Source organism: Pyxicephalus adspersus, chromosome 2, assembly GCF_032062135.1.
Source record: "Pyxicephalus adspersus chromosome 2, UCB_Pads_2.0, whole genome shotgun sequence".
In the NCBI taxonomy this organism is placed as follows: Eukaryota; Metazoa; Chordata; class Amphibia; order Anura; family Pyxicephalidae; genus Pyxicephalus; species Pyxicephalus adspersus.
Window position 1 is genome coordinate 100434920 of NC_092859.1, and position 18691 is coordinate 100453610.

Sequence of the window (18691 nt, forward strand, 5' to 3'; positions counted from 1 at the left end):
GGGGGACCACAAATCGGGTAAATTTAATAATAAATTTTATTTTTAAGGCCTTGTTTTCTTTATTTTTACCTGGTGTGTCTGCTAGTAACACATTTTCCTTCATAGGGTGCTAATGCTTCTGCCTACGCAGGAGCAACATTGTCACCCTAGAACAATAAGTATGTGTAAGTGTTTGGTAGTTCACAACGGTTAACTGGACAGACTCTGCTTGAGATTTCAGTGAAGCAGCAAAAAGATAAAAGGCATTGGAATTTAAGGACTTTTACAAGACTTCTGACAGGTTCAACATGTTTTTTGCATTTTTTCAACATTTGTAATACATCCATTGGTATATTTTAAAATGGATGCAAGATAGGAAGTACTGGAAGGTATTTTGGGAAAAATGATAACCTTAATGTGTAGAGTAGCCTGACACAAGCAAAAAAATAAATCTTAAAGAATCAAAATGTGGACACAACATAATTGTTTGCTCATTTCTAGATTTTTATTAAGAATGCACATTAGCAACGACTATTTTTTTTGTAATCAGACTGGTAATGATTGAAACGATTTTACAAAAATGTTCTCATTTTGCAAACATCAATGTCTTACATGCACACAAAGTACTTCAAATATAAAACACTACTCATCAAGGGCAGTGCAAAACATTTGCTTTCATTTATTTCTTAGTATCCAGGAGCTACCTCATGTTTGAGAGAAAAAAAAAAAAAAGGGAAGATTGAGAGGTATGTTGACAATACAAATGAACCGGTGTTCACATTCTCGGCACAATAAAAAGCTTACAGAAGGAAGCGGAGCACATGTTTGGGGATTCACTTTTACCTGTACCCCGCTTCCAGAAATCAACTCCACTTAAATACTACACATCTACTGACTTAGCCAACTGCCTTTATGGAGGGTGTAGATACATCAACATTGGGCTGTCATCAGGCTTGGCTCATCAAGTAATTAAGCTTGGTCCAAATGATATCGTCTGTGCTAACAATTATTTTTTATCTAGATCTTATTTTCATTTTGTACAAGTCCCTAACTGTAAATCATATTTAAAATGTTTAAACCAGTTATAATTACATTTTAAATAAACAATAATACTAGTACAAAAAATAGAAGTGTTTCTATACATTTGCTTAAGACACGTGCAGGGAGAACATTTTATTTTTTTTAATGCTCATCGGTGGAAACTGACTGAAAACGGTCATTGGATTAGAAAGAAAAATGATCTGGGTCAATATTCTGAAAATACCACATATTACTATTGAAGCTTTAGTTCAGTTGCCAGCTGAAATAAATATTAGAGCTTTGTGCTGGTGTTATAAACAATGTATTAAAATATTTAATACCACATAGCATGTGAAGGCTGTCAGGGATAATTTAGGAGACCTTGTTCAGCTTGCAGGCTACCAGATGGACTGCCTGTTTGGGTTTTTTTCTATATGTCATGCAGGCTTCTAACAATACCAATATCTATTCATATGTTTGAAGGCACACATATGACCTTTGTCAAATTCAGGCCAGAATGAAATGACTTTGCTTTCACTGTCACTATGTACTTGTAGTAAATACACAGCTGAGTCCAAGAGGTGGCCTAAAAGTTCATTGACATTGCTTCATGCCTCAGTGACATCTCTGCTAACTAGGAACTAAGACAAAGAATTCTCCTGAACTGTGGATCACAAATATGAATGCTGATATGTGAAAATGCCAGGTACACTTGATGCTTTACTGACACTTTCACATATTACATACATTGTATACCACCAAGGAAGAACATGTTTCATTGTATTTATAGACAAATGTAAGCAACAAAAATACATCAAATAAGAATATTTCATGATCGCCCCTAATTATTTCGGTTTACAACATTAATACTGCAACTAAAATGGTAAATCACAGTCAAAATGTGTTAGGAACATAATTTCAAAACAAATTATTTTTCAAGTAACAGAAATTTTTGTTGAAACTACTTACAGAATAATATAAAACTGGTCAATTAAAAAAATGTATATTCTGTTTTCAAGTGGTGCTAGGCATGTGCAATTTAGTGGAAACTGATCATCAGCAAACGAGCTCTACCATATTTAGCTTGTTCCTTTCACATAATATTCCTCTCTAGAGGTGTAAAAAGCTAAAAGTTTACATATTACTCTGATCTTGTTCTGTTGCTTAGCATCATTATACACATTGACACTGGCAAAATGTAACTAATGAATTTCAAGCCTTCCATGAAAATGCTTTGAAATCATTATGGTTGTATTTTATAAATGTGAGGGGGTGCATTAAATATGTTTAAATGGTTGTCTATCGCAGAAAATATATATATATATATATATGACTAATGTAATTTAAATCTGTAATAAAATTTTCTATCTGAGCTTTATTTATTAGACTTAAAATTCAAATATCAGTGGCACATGGCAAGGGGGGAGGAGGAATAAAAACATATTTTTTTCCTTTTTCTTGACTTATTATTTAGCAGTGCTAAGACAAAGTATTTGTAAAGAAACTTCCAAGCAACCTTGTCAGTAATATAATAAATGTTTTTTTAATGCTTACTATACTTTACATTTCACAAATTTCAGATTACCAATTTTAGAAATATAAGGATTTAAATGATATTGATTAGTGTAACTTGATGTACTTTCAAAGCACCTGGCATTTTAAACAGAGTCTGAAGTGGTTGGATGTCGTGTTCCTATTGTTCTACCCTGTAAATTCACTGAAAAATATGTTTCTTTGGTATATGGTATGGTTACAATGGGCTTGGTCAGAACTCACACCTAAGATTCTGTAGTTATGATTCAATATTATTTTGTGAATTTGTGAAAACTGTATCACTGCAATAAAAAAGCACAAAAAAGTATTTATATTGTACATATTCATATAAATCACTAATACGGAGGAAGTTTTTTTTTTTTAATGTTGCCTGCACTGAATCGGGTCATTTCTTGTAGTGATTGGGGGCATCTGCAAATGCAAACTTTAGTCTGTAGGCTTCAGCCAGGAGAACGCTGATATCTTCATTCCCCCAGTGTGCAGTTGGCAAATTCTGCAAAAGGATCAATAATCCCTGGAAAACAAATGAAAAATAAATATTAAAAATGATCCATGTGTACAGGTAGTGCCTTGATGGATGAGCATAGCAGGCATGTGTGTTGATATATGCCTAACTTTTAGTTCATACATAAACCTAAACATGTCAATGCTCTAAAATTGGATAAACCTTAAACAAAATCCTAGGAAAAAAACACTGCACAGTGATATTTTATTTTCTGAAGTTTTATTAACAGAATGGCAGAAAAAAATATCCTGAAAATTCCAAGATATAATTTGTTCATATGCAAGGGAAATTTGTCATAGTAATAAATGGAAAATATTTTATCCGATTTTTAATGTATATGTTTGTTTATAATAAAATAAATGTTAAAACAAATATATATATGAGAATCCCAGTCTATAAAAACTCCATTACATGCCAATACTATTCTTATTGTTTCCTGTGCATTCTAAAAATATTTAATGAAAAATAAATATCAAATCTTGTGTGGTTAATATTATTACTCATATAAATTACTGTAACAAACTGATCTACAAAATATAACAATTACATCTACAAGCACGGTAAATGTGTTTCATTTTCCATTAACTGATCAGCCATCTAGAACAAATGTGGTCACCTGTCGTGGGGATATTTTGGTTTGAAGGAACCCAGAACACACAACATTCTTGGTGGGAACAAAATGCAGGTACATTTAACCCAAAAGTAAAATTTATGTTAAAAGTGGTCTAGATTTCTCTATAGCCTATTTCTTTTTAGGACTACTTAAAAAAATGATCTCCTAGACATTTATTCATTCAAAAATGGTTTTGTATTAAAAAATTGTAAAATAATAGCTAAGGTTAGAAAAGAAGTATGTAGTTAAATAATACTCATTCTCATTAACAAAAAGTTAAAATGGACTGCAGTTTTTTTTTTTCAACATGTACAGTTGCTATAACTACCGTAATTTTCGCACTATAAGATGCACCGAGGTTTAAAGAAGGAAGCAATAAAAAAATATTTTGAACCAGTTTTGTAATATGCAGTTCAATACCCTCCTACATGGAGCATGTCCTATCATTATGGCCCCGTCCTGTGTAGGCTTTGTCTACTGTGTCCCCCTGCATCGAGCAGCCCCATGAATATCTCCTCCCCCCTCCATGACACATTTGTGTCACTCTGTCCTCTGTGTCCAGTGTCATTACCAGTCCTGTGTGTCCAGTGTCATTACCAGTCCTGTGTGTACAGCGTCATTACCTGTCCTGTGTGTCCAGTGTCAGGGCTGTGAGTGGTACCTGGGCTCTGCAAGCTGGGATCCTCTGTCTTGCTAACCATGTCCTCTGTGTTGCTGCTGAATTGCACTGAAAGGACAGAGCTGGCCGTCACACACATACACACGTTGTGCAGCTGTAGCCTCAGCTACCTGGTGGCCGCTGAAAGTACTGCAGCTGGGGCTGACTGTGCAGCAATATTAGCTCCATAATACACACAGACATCCCCCCCCCCTTTTGGGATGAAAAAAGTTTGTCTTATGGAGCAAAAAGTTCAGTAATATATGCAGATTTTAAACCAAAGCTTAGTGAAAATTATTGCCCTAATATAGTACTTCTTGACACTGCAGATGCTATACTGCAGCCAGAGACTTTGCAATGCTAAACAAGTCCCAGCTATTAAAATGACAGGATTTGCTGGTAAATACAACCAGGGAGCAGTGTGGTGGGAGGAGGAGCGCGTTGTATTATTGAGATGTCATGCTGATTAAAACTAAAACCCAAGACTGGTTAAAATGGTTTGTAACACAACGTACCACCAGCAAATATCTGGCCACTTGAATAGATGTGGTGTCACTTATCCAGCTGGAGCTGGAGGAATCTGTATATAAAGCGTAACTAAACCGAAAACAAAAAAATTACACCTTTAATCCTGCAGGTCCCTCAATGGCACTGGTCGTTCCTGCAATCTGGACACACCTTGTCCTGGAATTCCACTTCGTCCCGGCGCTAAGGAAGTGCCGGGCGACGCCATCTTCATTCTTCACTTCCTTCTTCTTGCTTGGTCTTCTTGGAACATCACCTGATCTCGCACTGGGCGTAAAGAGGGAAAAAAAGAGAGCCGATCTCACTTTGGTCGCGTGAGATGGGAATCTCTTTCCTTGATATTAAAAAATGCCCCTTCTGCGCAAGTCCAAGATAAGGGAATGCGTAGAAGGAGCACCCAGAGCCGCCCAGGATGTGTGATGTAGGTATACTGGGAGGCTCTGTGCTCCCATTCAGTCTTGATCGCCTAGGGTGTTGCATTTAAAAAATGATTAATATTTTGGCTTTATATATAAGGGTTGTCCACCACCTTATGTAAAGCAAAAATGTTAGTGAAATTTAGTTACGCTTTAAGTTATGAATAAGTGGGTAACTTTGCATGTAAATTCCTCTAGGACTCACTCCCTCGTTTCAGTTTTGTTTTTACAAGTGGCACAAATAAAGTATGCAGAACATTAAATACATTCTTAGCAGTCACTAAACACTTCTGACTGCCAGGCTAGAATTTCCAGAAGGAGGGTAGTAATGACTGCCATCATGTTTCCCTTTAAAGAAAAGGACTGCCACCAGACAAGCAGCCTAAATCACTTTCTGATGTAAAATATTTTAACTAAACTTTTTGACAATAAATAATTTTGCACTTGCCTAAACATTGCAAGTATGACTTGAAGTTGAAAATGAATGAACAGGGAAAAAACTCCAAAACATCAATGTGAGCTGGCAGACATGACAAGACATAAAAACATCTGTAACTTGCTCCAGGCTGTTATACTTGTAGCTTTATTTTGAACTGTAAGTATGATTAATTTACATTGATTTGTGTTACAGTGATCAGATGTCACATTCTATTCACTGTTTGCTTACAATGGTCCATGAACTAGAATTTTACCAGGTTATGGGCAAAAAAATAATGGTATTACATAACAATATTGTTTTACACCAGTTTGTGGCAGTGGCTACAGTCAAAGCAACGGTAATAAAAACTTTTAAAGGAAACATTTATTTTACAAGTTCAGAAAACTTTAAAAGTGCTCTGTATGTATGGGCACGGGTTCAGTTTAATTCCCCACCCCTTACAAAATATAAGCTTTCTTCAGCTAGCTTGCTCCTCTGTACAATTGCTTAGATTTAAAAAAGTCATCCACTTTTAGTATCTGGTTTTGCGGAGATGCAGATATAAACAGGACAATCACCTTTTGCTTTTAGAAGGAGGATCAGCAGCAGACACCTTGCCAGCTGGAGCTTACATAGAGGTGGTTCTAAGCCTAATCCTTTGTGATTGTTTTGAGTGTGTCAAATGTTCCTCTATGCTAGAATTACAGGGCATTTTGCTTACTTTTAATGACTAAATAAAGCAGCATGGGAGTAAAAAATATAAAACTGAGGAATGGAGGAATTAAGCAAAGATTTTACCATGCCATACACTGGAAAACCATAGATTTACCTTAAAGCAGAAATAAACCCAATGGATACTCACCTGTCCCGGTTAGCGGGTGGTGCCATCATCTTCTTCCTTCTCCTCTTCCACATTCTGATCTTTGGTTCATCTTGATATGTAAGGTCAGGATAACATAACTCCCACACAGGTGCACAGGAGTTCATTCAGTAGCGGCACCCACAGGAGAAGCTGGGATGTGCAGGGTATCGTGGCGACCAATGCTGAGCTGCTCAAGTGCAGATCAAAGGATTTTGACAGCAGGCAGACAAGAAAAATTACTGCAGAAGGGACATTGCTTGTCCCTTACTGAAATAAATGTGTTTTTTTAATTGGAATTTAGTCCCACTTTAAGGTCTTTGTCGGTCCTGTGCACCTCCATCTTACTTACATCAGAAAGTAACTGCTGGCTATTGAAAAAGGATGAAATTCACCTTATCCAGCTACTTTCCCATTTTAGGGAGAGGTTATCTATTCATGGCACACTGCAGTTTAAACTTTTTTTAGGGGACAGATTGCGGCAGGTTTTAAAACATTTCTTAATTTCCCTCAAAGCTCGCTAAACTGCTCCTTATTCTAAAAGCATAAATTAGCTGCCCATATTATTCCTATTTATATCTGCATCTCAACAATATAATTTATTCCAATAGCTGAATTGTGCTTAAATATCCACTGTCATTTAAGATCTAGAACCAGTTAAAATGATTAAAACACTAAACCTCATAGCCCAACACTTCAACTTCCCTGCTATCCCCTTTCATATCATGAAAAAGAACCATAAGTACAGCTTCTATAAATAAAATATACTTCATAATGCATACCTGTATTTATAAAAAGAAACAAAATGAGAACATAGTACAGTGTCATAATCATATTGTTTAAATGTTTTCAAACTTGGTTAGCTTTATACAGCACACTGCTAGCGCTCCAATCTAAAGAATAATTCAGTAGTATGGTTGAATGATTTCTAAGATGTATGCTTACTTAGCTAAAAACTAGGATGAAATAACTTTTCTTCTTTTTAGAGTTTCTTTTTCAATTCATTTCGCTTTATATTACTATGACCTCTATAGTTCTAGGGTTGAATGCAGTGCTCTGGCATTATGGTAACTTACTGACTAAGCTACACACTCAATTTCAAAATCTAATTTAGGGATCCAAGTTCAGTAGATAAAGGGTGAATGAAACTGTCCAGACCCCTGTTTTATAAAATGTTAAAGAGATGAAAATTCTATTTGTTTGACCTCCACAGATAGTAAAGCTGAAGCCTGAAAATAAAATCCGCTAAGTACATTTAGGTCTGCTTTTACAGCCACAACAATTATAGACAGGACAAAAGACAAAGAAATCTCTTTGGCAGGACCTACTAACCTTTGTAAAGCAACAATCAGATTGAAATGTTAGCAAGCTTTGGACTTCACTTACTTGTGATTTAAAAACAGTAGCAGTACTGAGACTTTTGTGTGATTTTATCATTGAGCCAGCTGATGATGTTAACAGTTTTACTCATCTCTGCATGCCTTAGACAGCTCACAAATATAGAACATATACTACCAATGATTTCAATTCTAGCCCTGTCTAGTGCAGAAGAAAGAAAAGCATATGTTCATTTCACTTATACATATTTACAGGATGAAAAGATGTAAAAAAAGTACAAGAGTGTTTTTATTATTTTAGCAACAGTGGCCATCAGCACATATTTCTGGTCCTCACTCCTGATTTGGCCTTCTGCCAAGTCCAGCGCTTTAACAAATTTATTACAGCATTGCAAAGGTGATCACACAACCAGAAAACAAGGATTTCAGTTCAAACTGGTATTTTAAATATACATTATATGTTATCATACAAACAATAATGGAAACTTATAATGAGGTTGGCAGTAGGAAGTCACCACTACATGAGAAAACTTTGTTCGGCTTACACAGTTAGCCTAACTTGTTGTAATACATGAAATGTTATATGCACTATGCCAGATTTTCTTTTGCACATTTGCTGCTTTGACAGTGCAAACAATCTGAAAACAGCAAGACCCAGAAGTAAAATGCTCACAAGCTCCCAGCTATGAGCAAGCTGTGCTCTGGTCACTTTTACAAACACACAGTGCGGAAGTAAATAGATTACACCAACCTCCCTATGCTGTTTTTTTTTATAGAAAATACGTGTTGATCTTGTTTACTTGATTTTCTCACTGCTTCCTATAAAAGACCTACTGTCCATGGGCCTGCTCGCTAAATTATACTAATTTGCCATAAATTAGATATGCTGCAAAGGAGGGTTTTAAATTAAATTTATTCAGTATTATAAGTCAGTTTTTGCCCCTTTTTAGCCACTGGGAAAGTTTACAACTTTCTCAAATGTGTGGAACAAATGGTCAACAAATGCTAAACAAGTCTTAACCACCCTATACCCCAGAAACTGGGACAATCCCATTTTAATAAAAAATTTACATAACCTGGTTCTTTCCTACACACATCTAAATTCAGTACTGTTTATTGTAAGATATTTATCAACTTCTAATTCCTTTAAAGATTTGTAAATCCTGACATGTATAAATTCTTTTTAAATCTATCAGCTTCAAATGCTGGTTCTTTCCCATAAAACATAATAATTACCTGCTGCTGCCTGTTTATATATGCAGTTTAATTCAGTAAATTGGATTTTTAATGCCGACAGCTAATTAGTAACAGCATAGCTTCATAATGTTCTAACAAGTACATAGACCTTATAACAAGTGCACTGACCCACAAAGAATGCTGAGGGTATATTATTCTATAGTAGTAGCTTATAATATAGTATCAAGGCTAAAGAGCAATGACATGTTAATACCAAAACCACAAGAAACCCAAATACTTATAAAAACATACCATATATATATAAAATGGTCATTTATAGGCTGATGACATGGTATTTATATAGCCAGTGAAAACTAGACAGAATCACTGAGTTTGTTGAATGCATCAACCAAAAGACTGAAGTGTGTCCTAAGTCATGTAAATTGTCCAACCTTTAACAAGTGGTAGTGGAATCTTGTATGCCATTCTGCCTCAGCCATTCCAAGAACACTTTTGCATTTTATGTAACTGATTCAGAAACAAATAGTAGCCAATTGTAATAAAAAAAGAATCAAGGTATTGTCCCCAAATTTTTTAAACAAGCAAGTCAACAAGAACAAAAAGCGGCATCCCAAAATTGAGGATTGTTTTAGAAGAAAAAGAACAGAGAGGTTAAGAAAACCATGACTTTTAAGGGCTTACTTAGGTATAAAATCATATAAGGTCATTTTATTATTATCAACCATTTTAAATCAATGTGCTACAATATTACCAGATCAGCATTATTATAGCTTTGGTTAATAGATCCCAATATTATCAGTAACTTTTGAAACAATAAATCAACCCTCCCAAAGGGAAAACCTCTCACAAATTCATTTTACAGTGGGGTGGGGGGGATGTTCATTCGATGCGTTTCGCAGCAGGATACTGCTGGGCTGAATAACAAAAGGGCCATTTTTTAAATGCTTTGAGGTTCAGAAATCACCCAAGTAAAAGTGTACCCAGGAGAAGAATTGAAGAGTTACCGATTTATCAGTTCTTAGAGGCCCATCCAGATAAGGATGAATCCAAAGGAAATAAAAAGCCCAGATAAGTAAATATTATGGAAGCCCAAACAGGATTAGAGCTGTGTCCTGCTGTCTCTGCGACTCAGCATCACTACATCTGCCGTGTGTAATCTTGAAAATCTTGAAACTACAGGTTCAACTATGTTATATATTGATATATGATCTGTGCCAAGCATTCCTGAGGAAGCAGTTATAATGGCATCCTCTGTCTGCTCTTTACTTTACTAAGTGTCGGTAGAGATCAGCTGAGCTGTTACTGCATTTTCGGGCGACATTGAAAGAAGTCTGAATTGGTAATGATTTAGCACCCACACCTCCTCATGCTTGGGGTTAGATTTGCATCTCATTCCCAGAGTCATCATTTTAGGTTGGTGAAAGAGTTACTTTAAGGGACAAGGGTATTGTTAAACAATGTACACTTTTCCATTTTCTCCAGCCCCTGGATGATTATGGCCCAGTAAACAGACCTGTACTTACCTCACTAAATCAGCTGCGTTCTCTTCAGTGCTTTGTTACCCACCATGTAATTAGGAGGTGTTCTTAACCTCCCTGGCGGTATGAATAATGATGATTTTTAAATGTAAAAGGGGTACATCTTTAAAATCCTCATTATTTTAAATTTCCCGCCTGGCCCCGCCCACCTTCCTAAGGTCCCGCCCTCCAGCCTAAGACTTGGGAACAGATGCCCAGCATCCCCAACATTCATACGCCAGGGACGCAGATGCTGGCCTGGGCATTGCCATGTTACACAGATGCCCGGCGGGCATCGCCAGGAGAAGAAGATGCCAGGCATTCCTGGAGGACGCGGTTGAAATGTGGGAACTAGGTAGGAGTTTTGAACTCTCTGACAATTCCACCCGAATGTATGTATGGAAAATCCACCCCAAGCCACACTCGGAAATACCGCCAGGGAGGTTAATGGGGTCTATTTATTATTTGGGTATGGGGCTCTGTGATTTTTGCTCACTTATTTGGGTAAATTTGGAAATAGCAAATTTCCCTTATTTTATCATTGAATGAAGACTATAAGTTTGAAGTATAAGACAAATACTGAGGGGGAGATTTAGGGAGGCTGGAATATATAGTAAATCATATAACCTTTTTTTAAGTCAACTTTAAGAAAATTCTCTTTAGGGTTGCTGTAGCTAGCGGAAGGAGTGAAAATTAGCTTGATGGATGCAAAGTGAAAAAAAACCCAATCTAATATTTAGGTATTATTATTAATTAATATATATATATATATATATATATATATACATACATACACACACATACAGGAGCTTTTAGCGACAGCAGTATTAATAGCAAACAACTCAGTGTGCTAAGAGACCTGGAACAATGCTGATCAGGTCTAGTTGATAATAACTGCTTATAATAGCTTCAAAAAACCTGCAAAAATGTTAGTGACCTAAGTAACCTAATGAAGAGACACATTCAAGTTCATGTTTATCGAGTCTATTTTAGAAGAGAAAAAGAGAGAGCATCCAGGTATGACCAGTAAATACAAATTCAGATTCAATATATACCAAATGTGTTATACAGTCATTCTGAAATCTACTGTTGTAAATGAAAAAGAGTATTTTTCATGAGCACAAAAAAAAATCCCACTACCCTTAAAAATACTAAATATATTACTAAAGGTACTTGCACCAGCAAAACACCAAACACATTCCCTGCAATCAAATTTCAGAATATAAAATGCCAAGCAATCTTTGCTTTTTCTGCCTATCACTATGAATTGGATGCATTAATGCTGGAGGCTGGGATAGTGCTCCCCTTTCCCACCCCCAGAGTCATAAGGATGAGGGCTCTTGAGATCTAAGTGTTGGCATCTAAAGTTTCACATACATTCAGATGTATACAGCCAGCTCCAGCCTACTAAAAGACAAGCCCAAATACTCTGCAATATGTCCAGACAGCTTACCATCAAAAAACTATTAATTACTAAAACATCCTTCTCACTTGATTGCCATCATGACTCATTGCATTACTAAACGTGAAGACACAAACTAATTTGTGCAGATGTGATTGGAAAGAGTATTAGGCCAATTAACCTGAATCTCCCTTGTTTGCATGTACATCTTAACGGCTATTGTTTTATCTCTTCTGTATGCAGTTATGAGAGAAGAGAATGAATAATTGTGAATAAATGAGACTCTTATCTATGCCATTAGTGAGCTTTGTGACTTTGAATACAAATTTGTACATACCGGGAACTGTTCTGACATCTGATGCTGGGGAGATATTGATTAGAAACAATATCACCCCCTCTGTGGATTAAAGGAATTGCTATTAAAAAGATGAGTAGTGGTATTGTGCAAGCTGAAATAAAAATGAGAATAGATAATAACCTCTTTATATTTCCTTTTCTACAGTAAAGTCTGAAATGTGTTTCTTATATGCAAACTGTGCGCAAAAGAGATGTTAATGCTAACATAAAAAGGTAAATGTTATCATCCATTTCCACTAAAATAAGCATTTAACACTAGGTTTACAAGCTTTTGCAAGTTGGTCATAGACTTAAAATGGTACTTGAATAGTTCTAATGATAAAGCCATATTACACTTATCCTTCATACACCCCTTGGACAAACACAAACCACATAATAATGAGTAAAACATAGTTGTAATGCAGGCAAAGCATTAATTATATAAAAGTCTATCTTTTATAATACAAACAGTCTGTTTGGAAAACTACGCACATCAGTCCTTATTGTCAGAAGCTTTGTTATGACCACATTTACCAACATGTCTGTTTTCTTATCGATTTTACCTATAATTATGGTACATATTAGTGTTGCAGGTGGCATGCTTCATTATCAGGCCAACTATTCAATATCACTTAGCTACAGCACCTTTATGATAACTGTATTTAAAATAAAAGCAAACATTTTTTCTAGCATTGTTTCCATATAGTGCAGCGATTTATCACATTTACATAGCCATTATTAAATTAGAATCATTTGCAAATATAGAATGGGTAAATCTCAAGCTCCGTGTCCCCATGGTGATTGGAAAAAGTGTTCTGTCAACTAGGATGTCCTAACCATAAATCCTCCTTTCCTGCTCCCTAAGATCTACTTGTGGGAGGGATGGTCTGCAGCATTTTGCTTGCCAATAAAAAGCATGACTGAGTCAATTTTGTGCTGAATGACACACAGAAAACTAAATAGGTCTTCCTATAGGTACCAGATACCATTTTGGAGTGGGAATGCTCTAAATAAAGATTCTCACTATCTACAGAAGCTAAAAAGCCAAAATTGTACTATTCAATAACACTCACTAGGGCTTGGGGTCAGGAAACTTGCTGGGGTGGCTGGGTTAAAGGAGCTGTAAATATCGCTGCTGTGGAGTGTGGGGGTACAAGAAATGTATTGCTAGCTGCTTGGGGGGTTAAAAATTACCTTTATATGACAACATTGTTTTGATTATTAGGTTCTAGACTTTAGAAACATTTATCCAAGACTAATCTAAACTATGCATTGTACCTAAACAAAACTTTAGACCTAAGTTCAGCCCTCATACCGCCACAATACAGATTCAATCTTCAACATCTTCTTGGTTTGATTACAGCAATTCCTTAATTTTGGTAACAAAAAAAGCTCTAATGAAAATGCAAACAACATCAGAACCAGTATAGTATATATCTTTATATATCTTCTTCTTTGTTGTCTACATTTTGTAAAACATGTTTATAATTTCATTAGAAGTGGATGTATGCCATCTTTAAATCATAAACCTCATCAATCCCAGTCTCTGAGCATACACACTTGGATTATGAACATGCATGCTTATGGCTCTTGGTTGGTAATCTATCTATCTATCTATCTATCTATCTATCTATCTATCTATCTATCTATCTATCTATAAAATCAGGTGGGTTAAACAGACAGTATTGCTTCCATTCTGTTTTTTTTAAACAAACATTTTTAAAAATTATCATTAAAGTAAAGTTTTAAAGACTGAATTTAAAACTGTAAACTATGCAGTTTCTCCTTTTTCTGTTTGCACCGAGGAGCTTCTGCTTAGTTTGCAGTCTATAAAACCTCCACTGTAAATGGCTCTATACTGTGGTCACTGGCATCATCAACAATGCAGGACCACTAGTCCTGCTTTTTAAGTGAGGACTGAGGGCCCACCTAAAACCTGGGCTGTTGAAGGTAGAGGTCCATGTCAGCCACAGGAGAAACTGTAAGGTAAGTAAAGGTCTCCCTGGATCCAAACAAGCATTTACCCTGTAAAGTTCTGGAATGGCCCCACTGCAATTCTTTGATAAATATTAGGCAGTAAGGGAGTAGGAACAGCCCAAATACAATAAAATACATGTAAAGACAGTAATACCATTTAGAAGTGAATCCTAAGAACTATGCAAATGACAAAGGGACATCACATTTACCAAGTAACTAATTTCTAGACACAGGTCTCCCATCCTAAAAGCAATATAGTATTGTAAACATTTGTTTTACAAAATACACTGGAAAGACCAAAGGAAGAACATTTCTCAGAGGTCCAACGCAGTGTAAGGAATTTGCATCTTGAATGATGAGAAGAAATAAACACCTTAAACATGGAAAAACAATTAAGTAAACAATTTCTGTTCAAGGGTGACAACATTACTCGTTCAAAGTTACAGTACACTAAATGATTATTGTGACCCTTGGACAGGAAGTGCAAAAATATCATCACTAGGTTTGGGGAAAAAACTAATGAGGTCTCCTAACTTTTTTGGTATTAGGTTTAGATCTCAGCTTTTGCTCAAAAAAAGTAAAATGACTTTTGTAAAAGCTGACAATTTATAAGCAATAATAATATGCACATTAGCACTCTGAACTATGTAAAGTATTGACAATGAATAGCTTTGTAATGTAGAAAAAAAAAATAATTCAAATTTTCTACTATAAGTAAAACTGATGTTAGTGGGAGTAAAATAACAGTTTTAGTTTGCAGTTTTCCCCCAAGCAAGTGCTTTGACAGAGATATATTTAAATGAATCTGGCATCATTTACTGATGGACTATCTACATGAAGCACTAGGTAGAGAAGAAAAACAACTATGTTTGCTAATTAGCATACACATATTGATAAATACTGACCGTCTGATCTATGCAGCTGCGGAGGTGCTTGGAAAGAAAAATTACATCCTTCCTTTTTCCAAAGCACATTTATACTCATCTAGTTTGCACCTCCCTACTGAGCACTTAAGCAACCATCTAGTAAGGAAGAAATACATTTTTAACGGATTTTGTTCCTGAACTAAATATTATTCTGCAAATCAACCAGCAGCAAGTCTCAACCAATGGCAGGTCTTCTGACTCATGAATAACTGTGTAATTCATTTATTTATGGCAGCTGTGATACATTAAATATTCAAATTTTTTTTTTTTTTCTTTAGATCGACACAACTTCCAGTTTTTGTGCTAGCCATTTGAAGAATAACTCGTCATTAGCACATTCAGTTTAAGTCAGTTACGAAAATAGTTAAACAGGTTGCTTACTGGGAAATAGCCTGGAAATGTTTATCTTTTTATGTGCACATTTTATGTATTACCATATCACCATTATTCACTCGGGACAACAAGTAAAATGTGAACATTAAACATGCTCACAATCTTATGCTATATTATTTAAAGAGCAATAAAGAGTAGCATGGTATATAAAATTCAATCACACACTCAAATGGTCAGGTCGTAACAATTAAACATACATTTGGTGTATATAGATGTTTTACATGTGATTATTGCACCCCTACTAAACAATAAAGCTGGAAATGTGCCACTGTCTGTCCACGTCAACTGCATGTTCAGGGAAAATCATTGTCCAATGCGCACTCTGGGTGCAGAGATGACATCGGCAATGGGGGAGGGGTATGTCATTAACAACTCAAATAATATATCTGCAGGGCTACATATCCACAATACAAAGTAACTATAACAAAACAATGTATATATATTAGATTTTGAGGCCCTTTGAGGGGTAGCTGGTGACATGACTATGGACTTTGTAAAGTGCTGAGTAATGTGTTGGCACTATATGAGTACTGTATAATAATATTAAAACTATTTACCAAGCATAACAGTACCAAAAACATGGTCAGTTCATTATATCATAGATACAAAGAAAAGAAAACCAATGCTCCAAGCTTATCACACTATATAACAAAGAAATGTAATAAATATGGGGAAAAATACTGAGAATTCAAAAGTGAATAAATAGAAACTATCATGTGATTAAATGTAATAAAATCTTAAAAAACAAAGCATAAAAATCACCTGACTTATTATGTAAACAACAAGACTGACTGAACAGAAATACATATACTTCAAGAGAGGAATCAAAGTTCACATTTATGTAATCCAATTGTGTAACGCTTTTAAATAATGAAGAGCATTCAGCATTCAAATGAATATTTATATATGTACATATTAAACACTGATTAAAAACAATACAAGGAAAGTCTTGTTCTGCTTCTGTATTTTCACTTTAAGATCTTTATTTGAAATAACAGGTAAGCGTTCCATTGTCTAAAAGTTTCTTGTAAGAAAATTGCCCATGAAAAGATCATCCTTATTTATCTTATTTTTAACCTTTAGCAACACTCTATGACCTTTTCGTCAATGGATCAAAAATCAGAGAACACAACCTGATACACTGAAAAGATGAAACTAACTACAGACAAAAAAGGTCATGCGGCACTGCCTCGGATCCAAAGCTGGACGCTCATTTTTGATTCTAAATCAGATAAAAGTCAATCTTTGCTGCCATGTTATCAAACCCAATAAGATCTGACTGAAGGGACTGCTCAATGTCTTCTTTTAGATCAGCGATTGAAAAGCCACAGTATGAACCTGGGATTTCAGCTGGTTATATCGTGCGTATCTAGTAACCTGAAATTTGACTTACTCACCCTAACGCCAAACAAACCCTGATCTTATAAGTGCGGGTGGAGATCTCCTAAGCTGTGATCTCAAAGCATCAGTGGAAGCGGCTTCTCAAAGTTTATTGCTTTGACAGCTTGTTATTAGTTTGAATATCTTGTCAAGTTGTGGAAGAATCCACTGCTAAAAATAGAGAGACATTGATAGCTCAATAGGACACAAATGCCAGCTTCTGAAATTGGTCAACAACTTGGGCTGACAGCTCTCAACAAAGTGAAAAATGGAAGGTGACACTTTGACAGAGCAATCTTCTGTTAATCTTCTGATAACATAGGGAGGTATATTGCTTGTGTAATTAATTTCATATTTTTGAGAAGGAGAAATTCCATTGAGAAATGTACCTTTATGTCCTGAAAATAAAAGCTTATGACACATTGATGGTCTTTGCTGTTCATATTTTTTTTATCACACGCTGGGGCATATATTTTATGATCACTACATGACCCACTTAAGGCAGCAATTAAATCCCTCATACATTTTTCTTACAATTTCTACTTCATAAATACACTATTGGCCAGTCATTCAGGACTATAAATGAGATTCTGGTCTCTGCAGTGCTTTTATTTCAAGTAGTGAACATGAAACGTGAGATAACGGTAAGAATACACTGTGCTTGTCTTGTCTATAGAGAATTTCTCAGCTCTGGCTAAAATATATATTGCGGACGTTAGGAGTCTGAACAAAATGATCGTATTGTTATTATGACTGGTTATAAACTTGCATAGGGTATTGAAATAGGTAATTATAAAATGTAACGTGTGAAGTGCAGTAACACCTAACAATCAATCAGCAAATATAAATATATATATTTTTCTATTCTAAATTGCTAAAGAGTGAAAAATGGTTTGCTGATTTAGCATAATTCATCTAATATTTTAGAGAGATACCACTCCATCTTTTTGTGACTTCAGATGGGATTAAAAATATATAAAGCCAGACCTTAAAGTCTATGTAAGGCCCAAATTTTTTTCCGGTGGTGGTGGAGGGGGGGGGGGGAGTGGAGCAAGTGTTATTTGTCAGATTTCTTTGGTTGTTTGTGACCCCTTTATTTGCCCCAATAGGATACAGAGAGCAAAAACTCATAGCAGTTTTAACCCTTCCCTCTGCAATGCCTGAAAGAAACATTTTTTGCTCTACTTAATAAGTAAAATAATCATTTTGTCATCATCTCCAAACATAACATGGTCTATTTATAATGCAGAGAGTCTGACATTTACCAGACATTCCCTGGTGGAGAATAAATCATTGCCATTGAAAGCCCTTTAACGTGGAAGATGCTTTTTCAGAGAATGTTTGGTAAATGTCAGATTTAGTACTTTAAAAACAGACCGATCTTTTATCTTTACAGCATCTATCAGCAACATTTCCATCAGTTTTGGGTGGGCCAACTCTTTAATATGCTTGACAAAGTTAATCTACAGCAAAGCACAATGGAATATGTAAACTACAGTAATCCATTTAGCCAATCATTTCTTGCTTTGACAACCTCAAATTGATGTTGTCATTGGGATTTGGGGAAACTTGACCTAACACATGGGAAGGGAAGAAGGATGGAAAAACATGATCACATCCACCATTCAGTTGGTTGATAATCAAATTAATATGACCAATTGGCAAGCATAAATAGGTTG

The 18691-nt window shown here is 35.5% G+C and overlaps 1 protein-coding gene across 1 annotated transcript in view; it reads right to left on the reverse strand.

Annotated features, from left to right (window-relative positions):
* Window positions 1-462: 462 nt before the first annotated feature.
* The window catches only part of TBC1D22A (TBC1 domain family member 22A), a 276396-nt gene continuing 258167 nt past the window's right edge, over window positions 463-18691 (reverse strand). Inside the window, exon 13 of the mRNA XM_072401624.1 lies at window positions 463-3067. Coding sequence (XP_072257725.1) covers window positions 2939-3067 — 129 coding nt within the window. The 3' untranslated portion in view covers window positions 463-2938. The remainder of the gene's footprint in view (window positions 3068-18691) is intronic.